This window comes from Crocodylus siamensis, chromosome 10 (genome assembly GCF_052110815.1).
Source record: "Crocodylus siamensis isolate JL-2025a chromosome 10, ASM5211081v1, whole genome shotgun sequence".
NCBI lineage: Eukaryota > Metazoa > Chordata > Crocodylia > Crocodylidae > Crocodylus > Crocodylus siamensis.
The window spans coordinates 46,456,997-46,471,918 of record NC_143404.1 but is presented as its reverse complement, the minus strand read 5'-3'; the positions used below and the strand labels follow the sequence as shown (position 1 = coordinate 46,471,918).

General features: G+C 46.2%; 1 protein-coding gene across 1 annotated transcript in view; it reads left to right on the top strand.

Annotated features, from left to right (window-relative positions):
- NECAB3 (N-terminal EF-hand calcium binding protein 3) overlaps positions 1–14,922 on the top strand; it is a 164,828-nt gene that overhangs the window by 130,444 nt on the left and 19,462 nt on the right. Inside the window, exon 6 of the mRNA XM_090020394.1 lies at positions 14,251–14,387. Within this exon, the coding sequence (XP_089876520.1) occupies positions 14,251–14,387 (137 nt within the window). The remainder of the gene's footprint in view (positions 1–14,250; positions 14,388–14,922) is intronic.

The following is a 14,922-nucleotide window of genomic DNA, read 5'->3' as shown; positions in this document are numbered from 1 at the left end:
TCTGTTTTTTCCCCACACTACCTCTACCTCATTTACTACCCAAGACAGAATTACAGTACAGCTGTAGCTGAATTTCCCATTCTGAGGGGTCACTAGTCTGCTGTAATGGTCCCAGTGTTTGGATCCCATCTGCTTTTATAAGCACTATCCAGATACTTTCTTCAGCTTTGGCCTCTCACACACTCCTAGGGCATAGATTCCCACTCTGGCCCCCTTGCTTACAAAATACAACCCTTCAGTCCAGTTGCTGTAAACCCTGAGACCAGGCTTGATCTCTCCTTCCTAATCTCTGCAGTAGTTTGTGCATGTTCCCCCAGAATTTCATCCTCATGGGCAGTCTGAAATATAATTTAACTCTTCATGGGCCACATGATAGATAAACTAGGGAGCCCATAGTCTTTACAAAGGGATTTCTTAAACACATGTTCTTTACTGTTAGATGACACAGAAGAGTGAGAACCACATCAAATCTGAACCTGACCCCCCTTCCCAGGTCCCCCCACCCCTGCACCCTTTGAGCCTTCACCTCTCCTGAACGTTCTGGGGAGAATATAAACCCTCCCTGCCTCCACTGCAGGTGCATCTGCACATACTTTTAATGCACTGTAAGCTTACTGCACAGCAAAATACTTCACAGTAAGCTTTCCCCTAGAGCGTGTCTACACGTGTGCCTGTCAGAAGCAAATTTGCTTCTGATGGAAGCAATTCAGTATAGAGCTATTCTGCCCTCCTGTGCCCTGCTGCAGCAGCCAGAGGGAGTCCAGGCTCTTCTAGGTGCCAGTCCCTGGCTGGCAGAGGGCACTCGGGTCAGGCCTGGGCTTGGGGGATTAGGTGGGGCAAGGGGACCTGTTTCCCAGCTGCACTCACCAATCAGCAGATTGAGGTGCAGGGCTGGGAAACTGCCCCTTCCCCCAGCAGCTGTTTACCAGCTGCGGCCAATTGGGATGTGGGGCTTGGAAAAAGCTGCTGGGGAATCATAGAATCATAAGGCTGGAAGGGACCCTGAAGGATCATCAGGTCCAGGCCTCTGCATGACCGGGAAAGACATCTGGGGTCAGGTGACCATCCAGTCTTCTCTTGAAGACCTCTAGAGTAGATGATTGTACCACCTCTGGGAGGAGCTTGTTCCATAGTCTGGGCACCCTAGTTGGAAAGGGGACAGTTTCCCAGCCCCATGCCCTGATCTGCTGATCAGTTCATGGGGCTGGGAGGCAGCTGCCTGGGACAGGGTACAGCTCGCCCACCCCATGCTGCCTGGACTGACAGGGACAAATTGCTCCTAGTCAGCTGTCTGCATGTGCACTACTGCACAGTTGCTACTATGTAATTAATCTATGTGTATGTACAGGTAGTAGCCAACTGCACAGTAGACTAATTTACTGCACAGTAAATGGTGTGCATGTGTAGACTGTGATGTTTTACTGAGTAGTAAATTAGTCTACTGCACAATAAAGTGTCTCATGTACAAGTGCCCAGTATCTTTTTCTCCTCCTGAGAGGCAAGGACTTTTTGGTGATACCACTTATCAGACCAATTATATAGCTGGAAGAAATGTTGAACATGTTCTCAGGAAAAAAGTGCCCTTCTTCACATTACAGTGGTCTGGGCTTCCACTTAGCAGCATATCATTTTTAAAGGTAGTCTGACACCTCCTTCTTTTCTTATGCCAGGGTTTTCCATTTTCCAGCCCCTGTTTAGGATTGTTAGGGAATGGTCATTAAAATTAATGATTTAACTACTAACCCCCATTGTTCCTTCAGATTAAGGCTATTCAGAAATGATGGCCTTGTTTCAGCTCCACAGGCATTGTCTGTTTTCTGCCATTTAATGGACGATTTAATTCATACGGACTATTACAAATGCAGAGTGTTCATAAAATACAATGCAGTTTATAACAGGACACAGATGTATCCCCCCAACTGCTGTACATATTCTGTGGATGAATGAGGTATAAATAGGACAAGAGTGATTTAAACTAAAGTACAGTGTTGGCACAAGAATAAATAGATGTACACTGGCCATAAATTGATGTAGGCTAGAAAGAAGAAGGTTCCTAACCATGAGAAAAGTGAGGTTCTGGAACAGTCTTCCAGTAGGAGCATTGGGTTGCATATGAGTTGTTTTCAGATGAAGAATGATATATATATATGAATACAACCATATGACATACTTGCCTGCAAGAGGAGGGGCTAAGCCTTCAGCACCCTACCAAGTCGCTTCTAGTCCAATGTTCCTCAGTCTATAATGACTGCCAAAGAAAATCCTACAAGAAAATTCTGTTTTCAGAGCAATGTACTGTGAGAGTAAATAAGTCCTGGGTTGAGACACATAGAGCAATGAGGAGAAAGCAAAATACTGAACACTTGTGCTCATTTGGTGAACCCTGTCCATCCTCTGTGCAAAATGAGGCAGGCCAGGGTCCCATAGAAAAAATATTAGGTGACCATGTAATTAAAGACAATATTATAATATATGCATAAAAGAGGGCTGAGGTAACAGTGGGAAGCAGTAAGAAGGTCTGCATCTGGAAGGGAAGGCCACTTCCCCCCTAGCCAAATGTAGATGGTAAAAAACTGGTGGGGTCACTGCTGTGATATTACTGTCAGTAGGGTTAAAATCCCCCCTCAGTTGTGAATATTAGTAACTAATGGCAGATGCAGCAACAAGTCAATGGGGCTGATATTATCTCTGCTATATCCTTTAGCAGCTTTCCCCAACCTACCCTCATCCTTCTCAGTCTAGTCTGAGTTGCACTTCAGCCAGCATGCCCTCATCCATGCCCCCGTCTTAACTAGACAATAGGTGAGGCACTGAACTGTACTTTCTGAATCAGACATGACAGAGATAGATATGTGGAGTTTCATGCCAAAAAATCTCTCGTCCCATGAATCCTCTGTAAGTCTCCCAGTGGCCTAGTGTATGCACTGAATAGGATATAAATAGTCAGAAACAGCAAATAGCGGGACAGCGATGTCACAATCCCTTAAATTATTTAACATAATAATATGTTTGAACCCAATGTTCTCCTACTATGTACTGCCTTTCTTCCTTTTTTGACCTGTTGCTCCTGTACTATTTCCCCTATCCTTCAAGGAATGATGTAGACCTAACCACAATGTGGCTAAGAGAAATGGTCACAGTCTTTTAAAAATCAAAAACAAATATGTGTATCTCTGATGACCTGAAGAAATGCGTATTCTGTGTTGCTCATGTTCCCAGAACAGAGGCAAGGTGCACCCCGCACTGTAGCCCCATACAAGCCAATAATCCAGTAGCATCACTGATAGGAGGGATTCATGGGTGCCTGAATTCCCTCACCTGGTGATTTTCAAGTATTTATCTTCACTTCTCTTTGACTCCAAGGTCCTCTTGGGGTTGTGATAGGACAGAATTTGAGGTTCTCTTTATAGTCTAAGACTGCTGGTGGTGGGAGCCGCCTGGGGAAGTTCTCCTGGAAGTTCTGGAACTGAATTGTTGGCTCATGTTGCCTCATAGAGCACCACATACAGGTTGGGGCAGCACAGGTTTTGGAATCTGTAACATGAGTTAGCATTCAGTGTCATACCAATTCTCTGCTTCTCATTGTCATCACAACTGAGAAGCACTGTCCCCAAGGGAAGATACAGTAATACTGATCCCTGGGCAGATTCCAGCACTTAGTTCTGTCATGTTGCTGTGCTCTGTTAAATAGCTGTTACATCTCACCTAAAGAAGTGGGGCATGTCTACATGAGATACAATGTTGCCGTAGTGACCAGCTACAGGGATGTAGCTCATTGCTACTGTGAGGTAGTGCTGGCATGCCACCACTACTTCTACCCCTCTATTATCTCTGTCTTTACATTCCTGTTCACTTCCCAGTCTCTCTGTCTCTCTGTCTCTCTTTTAAACACACACACACCCTTTCCATCAAAGCTCTCTGCCAGAAAGACTTTCCTCCAGCCAGTTTTTGTTCTTGAGCCAACTTTGTTTTGGTTGGGAGCTTAATGTCACTTCATAAAAGACTGTTTCTTTATGGCTGCCATAAATGAAAAGTAGTATTGGAGTGTTCTTGTTGCTATGGTGTTGTAGGAAAGATGAGAGAGGCAAGATTTTCTGGTAATATCTTTTACTGGACCAACTATATAGTTGGAAAGATGTTAGGGAAACTTTTAGGCACAAGGGTATTTTTGTTTGTCCAATAAAACATAAAAAAATCTAGTATTAGTCCAATTAAAAATATCACAAAAATGTCTTACTTCTCCCATAAATGAAGGGTAATAGTTATATCCAACAGCATGATTAAGGTTTAATTCTACTTATAACTGTATTTATTGATAGGAATTGATTCACACAAACACTAAACTGCAATACTATGTGGTGAAACATAGCAGCTGTTTAGGAGGATAGAATGATAGAATCATTGATAATTAGGGTTGGAAGGGACCTCAGGAGGTCATCTAGTCTAACCCCCTGCTCAAAGCAGGACCATTACCAACTAGATCATCCCAGCCAAGACTTTGTCCAGCCAGGTCTTAAAAACCTTCAAGGATAGAGAGTCCACAGACTCTCTGGGTAACCTAGTCCAGTGTTTTACTACTTTCCTAATGAGAAAATTCTTCCTAATATCTAACCTAAACTTCACCTACTGCAACTTGAAACCATTGGTCCTTGTTCTGTCATCTACCACCATGGAGAACAGTTTACCTCCATCCTCTTTTAAACCCTCCTTCAGGTACTTGAAGGCTGCTATTAAATCCACTCTCATTCTTCTCTTCTCTAGACTAAATAAGCCTATTTCCCTCAGCCTCTGAACCATTTTTGTTGCCCTCTGCTGTACTCACTCTCCAATTTATCAACATCCTTTCTGTAGTGGAGGCCCCAAATTTTAGAATTTTAGAAGTTTACAGCAATACTGCATAGGACAGATAGAGGAACCAGAGATGAATGTTAAGATAGTAAGTTGTGTTGGGCAAACTGTGTTTTACACCATTACTCTTACCTAGCTGTCTTATGTCTTTTCTATGAGATTCTGGGTCTTTCATTAAGTAACACACAGCTTAATTCCAGTAGCCTACTACTTGATGGTATTCATTTAAAATTCTATTTAGAATTCAGTCCTGGGGGGAGTGGGGATGGTGTGTAGGACCAAATTCTTCAGTCTTTTCTGAGTCCTTAAGTTTTGTGTGCATAAAAATTTAGACCTGAATCTTGCAAGATGCCACATGCTCTCATCTCATCTCCTGATGGCCTCAGCAGGTGTTAGGGGTGATCAGCTTTACCGTAGTGGAGTACAACATGTAACAGAGTCTTTCCCTGAAAAAGGATTTGAACCATGAAGAGTTATCTGCACAGAACAAATGTTACTGCAGGAACAAAACCCATTATAGCCAGGCCTGCTGTTATTTTGGCTGAAAGTGCTATTAGCAATAAATGAATAGTTCAGTTTGAGGGCAAATGTCAGAGCAGTGGGGAAGTTGATGGCATTTCCTGCAATTTATACTGTTTTTACTTCAGTTTCTGCTCATGTGTCTTCCCAACCCTAGAGTTCTGTTCTCAGTTTGAAGTTCGCACCAAGATCTCATATGAAAAATAAACACATTTTACCTGCTTTGTCATCAACTGTTCACTTTCTAGTCCTCTTTATGCCTTTTTTTGCATTGCCAGGTTGTCAGGCCAGATGTTTCTCCCTGATTTGGGCTGTTTGGTTTTGGCAGTTTTATTGACTGAAAACCATGTTGTCGATCTCTGTTTCCTGAAAATAAAAGTTTGTGATCCACAGCATTGGTGAAAAGAGAATGGCAACATTCACAATTCCTTAACTTTGTACAGCAAGTGTTTTCTGCTGGGTCTGAGTCTCTACATTCATGCAATGACTGCATGGGCCAAATGAATGTAACTCCAGTCCAGAGCATGGCAAGCAACACAGATTGACAAGGTGAGAAGGCAGAGGCTAGTTTGTTAAACAGTAGGAAGCAGTTGTGAGTATGAGCTTCTAATAAGAACCAAGGTGAAATGGTTCAACAGCTTTTTTGTGACTCAGAACATAGGGACATTAAACCTGTTCTCTTGCTATATATATTTCTGTAGCTTCTTCTGATCTCCAACCAGTCTCCAGTCCATTGTTGTGAGGAGATGCCAGCATTTTCTTGGCTCCATTCCCCCTTGTTAGCAGCAGTATAAGACATCTAATACAGAACAGGCCAGTCTGCAAGTCAGCACTCCCCAGAGAGACAGGAATTTGCTGAAGGAAGTAACTGGCCCTGTGCCTTCCACTCCAACAAAAAAACTAAGATCCCAAAGGCTTTTGGCTATCAGTTGGATGAGGGGAGGCTCCTGCCTCCTTCCTATACAATGGGAAATTTTGCCAAGCCTTTGGCAGCTGTTCCTGCTTTTTCCTTTGCCACTGTCACTCAGATTGATTCATCTCTCTGAACCACCCCGTGAGGGCAAGGAATTAGCTGTGCCTCCTGGGCCAGTTCTGCAGTACTTATACTTCAAGAAACCTGTCCCTTCTTCTATCCTCCACCATCTGGGAAGACAAGACCATGCAGTGTACAGACCTATGTAACCTGTAGGAAGTCCCTGCATCTAAGAACCAAGCCTAGGATCTGACATTTCTTGTTTTTTCCCCTCTCCCAGCAACATACTAAGCACAGGCTGAAGTCATTTGAGATGCTCAAGTTGGTTTATTTTCCATCTTTCAAGGACTTCCTTGTTTTCCACTGCCCTGTTGCAGTGTTGACAGCAGTTGGCCTCAAATGATAAACATTACAGCTGTCCACTTGCAGATTCATGATGTACAGTGTACCAGAACTTCACCCCATTTTTGGGACACAAGGAATCTCCATCCTCTGCTTTCTCTACCTCCACCAGAAAAAATAAGGTCAGGACCCTCCTCATCTTCTGGATTTCACCATCTCCAGCTCCCTGTTGTGCTGATGAAAGGGTCTGGGGTGATGACCTTGCCAGCTCTCCTCTATAGCTTCCTGGCTCTGATCTTTTGAAGATGTTAACATTGCTTCCAGGAGGGACAATCAGGGAGAGTGTCTTGGGGCCATGAGTCAGCTTCCCAAGAGGAGGCAGCAACACCACTTTGACCTGTAAAATAAAAAGAACAAGGAAACCTTTCTGCCTCACCACTGTGTGCTGCTGCTTCATGCTGCCCCCTCCTACTCATCATCCGAGGCCAGGTGCTCCCCAATAGCTGAGAATCTGCACTTGAGCTACTTAGTAGAATCACTGATGTCTCTGCAGTGAACCTAAGTTCAGGGATTTCACATGTACGTGGTGGAAAATTCGAAGCCTATGTGTGAGGCAAAGTGGTGATAGTCTTTGGGGACTTTTCCTAGTTTTTCATGTAAACCTCTCCAATTCCCCTGTCCAAGGTTTTTGTTTCCTGCTTCTCAGAGAATGTGAGAGAGAGGGTACCTGGCCCAGGTGCTCAGATTATACTTATACAAAGGTCATGCATTAAAACATCAATTAATTGTTTATTGGCATCATCAACATTCTAAACACTGAACACTAGGCCTGTGTGAACTGGGTAGTGTTTGCTTCAGAATTGGCCGATTCGGGGGACAGTGATTCGATTCAGTGATTTGAATCACTGTCCCAATTTGATTTAGTCAAATCTGATTCAGAGATTCAGCTGCTGCTGAATCTCCGAATCACCCAGGCTCCATCCCCCACCCACTCTCCCAGCCTGGCAATGGCTGGCCCAGCTCCCAGCACTTGGGGGAAAAAAGCCCCAACTCACCAGGTACTGTGAGGCAGGGAGCAATCCCTGCTGCCCCTCACTGCCCCATGCTGCATGGGGGCCTCTCTCCATGAGGGTTGGGAGAGTGAGTGGGGGCTGGGGGAGCAGGAAGGGGATTAAGGCTGTCAGGGGTCCCCCCCACGGTCCCCTCCCACATCCACCAGCCCCTCCCCTCCCCCCACTTACCAGCTCTGAGTCTGGGTCCAGCTCCCTGCTGCAGCCACCAGGGACTATTCGAATCATTAAAGCTCTCCAAGTCTTTTCTGAAGATTCAGAGAGCTTTGAATCGATTCAGACCTTTTAGTTGGTCCCCTGATTCTATTTGGATTCAGAGATTCGGCCACTGAATCAGGCCAAATCTCCTCTGAATCAAATCACCACCCGAAGCTCCACACAGCCCTCTTGAACACCATCAAAGCTAAAGGCACTTGTTCTACCCCCAGGCTTAATCCATCCTTGCCTGTAAAAGAAAGCATCCCCAGTTCAGGAAAAGTTTGTACCTTAAAAAAAGATGTTAGCCCATGCCTGATTATTGAAATTTTAAAACCAGGTTATTCTGGTCAGTGGAGCAACAGACCCTCTGTCTCCTTTAGTGTGAACACTGACTTCAACCTATTTATTGTAACTCAGTGGAGAGACTGAAGGTTGTGATACAGCGTCAGGAAAGGATGGCTTAGTGCGTGCCTATATGTGGTAGTTGTGTAGTGTGGAATTAATGTGGATCGTGAATGGGTATGTTGTGTGGGATGAGGGACTAAGCATGCCAGATGGCAGTGCAGAGTATGAAGTTGTATGCATGTTGTATGCGTTAAGTAGAAGCTGGGGTGACTGATAAGTGACTGATACTTACTGTGGACTTGTTCTTTTTGAGGTAGATAACATGTCGCCATTTCTCCTTGTCCTTCTTCTGATCTGGGCACTTCTCCTTTTTATTTTGGTTTATTGTTTTAACTTTCTTTCGGGAGTTGTAATTTCCCATCTTGTGACTGCTTCTGAGATGTCCCCTCTTTCTTGAGATGTGATGGGGAATGCTGCTGCTTAGTCCTTCTGAGCCAGCTGGGACTGTCTCTCCTGAGCCAGCAGTAGCTGACACCGAGGAGCTTTTGTGATGTTACTAGTGGATGTAGATATGACCTTACAATGGGGTGAGATATCACTGAGGTTGCCTGGCCCACTGGTCTCATAGATAGGGACTCTGAGTCTTTTCTTTGTGTAAAGTAAAATGGGTATGAAAATCTTATTCAGAAGTCAGGGGGCACTTCAGGTGGCACCTCCTACCCGCCTTTCACCAGAAAATCATTGGTCCTGGCATTTATGGGGTGCTTTGCCACCAGCAGTGCCACTAGGCCTACCTACCCTGGTATGGTGCAGTTTTAGTGGTCATTCCTAGGACCTGGGGTCTCCTCCTTCCCCATAGCCCCAGCCCATACCTCCAAGTTCATCCTGGCAGGGGAGCAAGCTCAGCAGGGACATGTTCTTCCCCTGCTGGCTAGTGATGCAGTGAGTGCTCCCTCCAACTGAGAGTGGGGCATTAACTGGTTTTTAAAAAAAATGAAAAAAGGAAATAGGTGCAGATGGAGTGAGGAGAGCGGCACTCAGTTTATCTGCAGGTACAGCCTGGAAAACCCCAGCAGCAGGAGGTTCACTTTCAAGAACACCAGCTGCTCCACCAAACCAGGATCCAAGGAGGTGTGGTGGGGTGTCACAACATCCCCAGCAATGCTGAATACCCTCTAGCTTGGAACACTGGTTGGTGGACAGGACAGGTGTTGCTGGGCAACTGTGGCCAGATTCTGCCACATCTGGCTGCAGCTTGCCTGGTAGGCCAAGGAGTCGCAGTCCAGTGGCTCCACATCCTCGGTGAGATAAGTAGCCACTGAACCCGTTGGTGCTACCTGCCCAAGGCTGGGGTCAGGTGCATTTGGAGCCCAGCATTGAAGCCAGGCCCTTGGCCCACATTGGCAGTGGCTGGCATGAAGGAGACTGGCTGGTGCTCGTGCCGGTGGTGGTGCTGGTGCTGGGAGTGCTGGCATGGGAAAGTGGATCCCTCTCTTCCACAACCCCTCGCCTCTGCCCTTCTGCCACCCTGACTTTGTTGACTAGCACCTGCATCCAGTGATCAAGGGTTTTGGTGCTGCCAGTGCACATGCTCCCCTTCACCCTCAGGTTGCATATGCCCACCAGCATGTGGACCGTACTGGAACACAAGGGATCCAGCCATCTCCTGATGCCCTCCTTCAGCCGCCTCACCAGTGCCTGCATGTCGGGTGACTGTAGCCTGCCCCAGCCAGGAACATTGATCCCCTGGAACTTCTCCATTTGATTCTCCAGTTCCCTCACTATGGGGATCACCTGGCTAAGGAGGGCATCACCAGCACTGAGGGTCTCCATGGCCTTGAGGAAGGGCTTGAGGACCACCAAAATCTTGGAGATGGTATCCCATTCAGGGGATGCCTAATCCCAATCTCTCCAAGCAAGGCCATCTCATGGATGGCCTTCTATTGCTCCACCAGCCTGTTGAGCACCACACCAAGTCTCCACATTCTGCATGATTTTGTGTTGCAGAATGCTCAGCTCTGCCTGTTTGTCCTGCAGCATCTTGCCCCCTTGATGCTGCAGTGGAAGTAGCCCACCACCTTCCTGCATTTTGTAATCAGCTGGCTCGTAGTGATAGGGGTGGCGGCACCCTCACTGGTAGCCCTGTCCCCCTCCAAGGCATCTCTGACTATGAGGTGGAACTTGTGTGCCACACAGCAGGTGCCAACAGTATTGGCATCATGGACAGCCTTGACTATATTTGTTCCATTGTCAGTGACCATGAACCTGCAGGTGAGCTCGGCCTGCCCAATAAGCCACCCCTGTACCGTGCGGTTCATGGCTACCATGATCTCCCTTGCCATGTGGGACTCATTCAGCACCTCGGCTTGGAGGAAAGCCCACTGACGGCCTGACTGATCACACCAGTGCCCTGTGAGGGAGAGGTAGGTGTGAGCCTCACCCCGGCTACTCCAGATGTTGGAGGTGAAGTGCAAAGCTACCTGTGTCCCTGCCTTGTGCAGCTCCTCCCTCAAGTACTCCCTGCATGCTTCATACAGGGATGGCACCACTGTCTTGCTAAAGGTGATGCATGCAGGCACTTGGTAAGATGGGGCCACAGGCACCATGAGCTGCCTGAACCCTGGCCACTCAGCTAGGGAGAAGGGCTGGCTATCCAGAGCAAACATCTCCCCAGTGGTCTGGGTGATCTTGCTCACCTTGGGAATAAGCCCCACTCTATCTGCTGGAATGTGAATAGGCAGGCTGGAGTATTAGCAGCTGAAAGGCTATGATGCAAGACTGTAATCCTCATGGCACAAATGTCCTGTGGCTTCTGTCACTTCTTCACACTGCTGCACAATCATTAACTAGAAAAGGAGACTAATCAAATCACAGATACCACTTTTAGGGTAATATCAATGAAACTGATATGTGTCATGGCATGGACATTTCATGGAATCCATTAAAGCACTCCCTGGACATTTGTTCCAAACCAGATCTCCCCTCCTTTCAGACTCTTTTGTAATTCCGCAGATGCCTTCCTCTGTATTTGCACAGTGTCAGTGACATTTCAGACAATCTTTACTTTGGCATGGGCTTACAAGCCCCTACCATGCTGGCATCCTGCTAGCAGCCAAGAACAGATGCAAAGAAGGACATATTCATGCACAGAGCCTTCGAAGAGCTTATTTAGCCTCTCTCCCATCCTTGGGGATCAATCTTAGCATGTCTCTTTAGTAGGTTGGACCACTCTGGCTTCATCCAGCTGTTCTTAATAGCACCCATGATAATGAAACTCTGTCAGTACTGATTATGTGTTTGGCTGTAACTGGGACAGGACCAAAATAGCTCCTTCATCCCTGATGACCAAGCACACACTTCCCTGGGGACTGGAAGATTTTGCAGGTTAGTGGGAAGGAGAGAATTCATTTAACAATATCTTCCTGCTTCCTTGCCTTATAAGGCTGCTGTGGCTTAAGAGGTCTTTCCTGTGGGAAGGTCAGGCTGAAGGAGTGCCACTTTGGTACAGGGTCAAGTGCCTGTGAATCACTCGGATAACCAGTACCATAAAAAGATGAGGTGGTATATTAAACAATATAGAAACACTTTTAAGATTGATTTGTCTTAGAGCAGATAATGATCATTAGTCATGTTAGACTGAAGTCAGGCAGAAGGCAGGGTAGAGGTGTACATTACAGACTGACAGAATCAGAGCATATAGGGTTTTATGAGCCACAGCTGGGGCCCAGATAGAGGTACCCAGTGGAACCTCTGTTAGCCTTCAAAATTTATCATAGATCCCATGTACCCTTATTCATCACATTTTGAATTGAGCAGCGCAAGGCACAGTGTGAGCTGTGGACCTTGGCCTTGCAGACCACTAGTAATTCTTGGATTATAGTTCTGAAGCCACCTGTCTCACTTATAGAAATAGGGTGTCTAAATACTCCTGAGGATTTGGCCTTAGGAGCCGTTCAGGCAGTCACTGCCATAAAAGTAAACTATCACACTCTGCAGCCAGAAATCAGATGGGAAAATCAAAATTGCGGTGGCAAGCAAATACAGTCATGTCCATACCTTGCTTAGGAGTTCCTGGAGTGCCTCTTATAGCCTTGACAAAGAGATTGCCAGTTGGCACAGCTGCAGATGGATTGTTTTTTCACATGGATTTTACACTTGATAATTGATAACATAATTTAGGAGTCAGAGCTAGCTTAATAGGTTTGTTCTCACAGTGGGTACTGTCTGTGTGGACAAAGTATCCTCCTCTTATACAATTGGTCTATCATTGATTTCATATGCAGGCTGCATAGGAAAGTGAGAGACAGCATCCTGCTGCCTCATTATTACCTGTGTTCTGATTGCAGTAGAATCAGCCATTACTTTAACTTGCCTTGTTCTCTTTGAAAGGAAGCTGTTATAAAGACACTTTGCGCACAGTTTGCATTTGAAATAGTGGCTGCAGTGCCATGTGCAGAAAGAACATGCAAGTGCTCTGCTCACACAAGTGCCAGTAAAGTATTTATGGGGATGGAATTTGTGAGTCAAACACAGCATTAGACTTCTCACAAATTGGCCTCACCTTTACTGGTGAATGGGGTCCTACTGATCTCTAGTCTGCATGCAGAGCAGCATCTGTTGTTTTTCATTTGTATCTTATTGACAGGGGATGTTATGGGGGAACTTTTCAAAAATGCCTAAGAGGGTTAGGAGCAGAAGTTCCACTGATTTTCAATGGTAATTTTGCCCTTAAATCCCTGAGGTAATGTTAGCCCTCCCCTTGTTTTACACCTACCCTTTGCCATTGGCTTCCTCATACCCTGGATTGCACTGGATGACATTTGTACCCACTGAAAGTTAAAGTTTTCTCCTGCACTGAACAGAAGCCCTGAGTATCACTGAAATCCTTGGGTTTTAGGTTTCCAAAAGATGGGTTGCTGTGAAGCTTAACATTTCGATGTCACTGGTAGAAGGGGCTAGAGAAATATCTAAGACTCTTGGCACACATTACATTTGTGGTACAATGAATGTGTCAATCATCCCATAAATAGTACAGCACTATGTATGCTTATGGTGCCATAAACTGGTAAACCAGCCACAAAGATGTGGAATATCTTGAGGGCTCATTCGTATGAGGGCTCATTTGTATTGTAAGTCAAACATGTAGCATGTCCATGCCAATCCTGATTGTTAGCCCCAGACAGCCCCGGTTCCAGTGTCAGAAATGAGCTGCTGGGAGACTGGGTTGCAAGTAGCTCTGTCTTCTGGGAACTTGGCAAACCCCACACCAAGCAGCCTTCTCTGCCTTACCCTGCAGCACTCTCAGGAAAGTACTTGAAAATGCTGAGTCACAAGGAGTCCTGGGGGGTCCCTGTTATCTGGCTGGTTGACTGTCATGCCTTGCAGGGCAGCTGCACATGCAGTTTTCAAAGGTTCTAGCAGGAGAGCCTGTGGGTTTGCAACTACCAGGGAGGGGAGGGGGCGGAAGTGCCCTAATCTCCCTGCTGGTGTAGCCCAATTAGAACCCTGATTCCAACAACCACATGCCTCCTGTCATAGACGTGTGGCATGGCCAGAAGTACAATTGTTGGGATTGGAGATCAGATCCCATCATGCCATTAAGTAAATGTGTGCCAGCATCTTACTATTTTTCAGTTCTGAAATAGCTTTCCCGTTTCACTTTTTTCTCCAGGGCCAGAAGAGCTAGGTACCTTCCCCGCATACCTGTGCCCAGCTCAATTTACAAACTGTGAAACAGTAGGATTTGCAAAGGAACAGGATCTCTACTGCTCTGCAGTGTAGGACTTGGACACCAGCTCAGTAATGCACTTGAGACCCACTAAAGTTACTAAGATTTAGACAGCTGGGATGACCATGTGTTTATCACAGAAGTTGCCAGTTGCATTGCTGTTCCCCCATAGAGAAGCTTCCCTTCTCTGGCCACAGGGATGATATTTCCCTGTGTCCTGCTTGCAGGAGTATGAAAGGTCCTCAAAGATGGAGCAGTTTGTGAGCCGCTTCCTGCTGCGAGAGACCATGAGCCAGCTACAGTCCCTACAAACCTCGCTGGAGTGTGCTTCGGACACTATTGAAGAGCAGGCTGGGAGAGAGAGGTAACGCTGGTATAGCTGGGGCAAAGGGACCTGCTGGCTAAGGGAGCAGCCACCTGAGGGATCAACAACTGTATGTGACCATGCTGGTAGGCCTTCTCAACTACAACTCCCTCCATAAGCTTCCTCCAGAAGGACGTATCTCTGTCACATATGCTTGGGGTACAGCCTCTCTAATTGTATGGTAAGGGGGTGGCCAGCTTTACCTGTGCAATGCATTTGGGACCCATCTGTTCCAGTTTGTTCCCAACATAGCCTTGGCTCTTGATCTCACGGAAGAGTGCAGCTACAGCACTGCAACCTGCTGATAGGCCATTCACACAGCAGCTCTGCAGATCTATTTTTGCAGGGAGTGCTAGAGTAAGTCCCGTTCCTGCATGGTGCTGCCTATTCTGCTTCTCCTGGGCTTCACATCCAGCTTTGTGACTTGCTTTGACACATTGGTTACTAGCAAATACTCTTGTTCCTAGAGGGAAAAGGAAATGATGAAAAGCAACTATCATAAGCTGGAAGCATTTGGAGATTCACTTGCCACCAT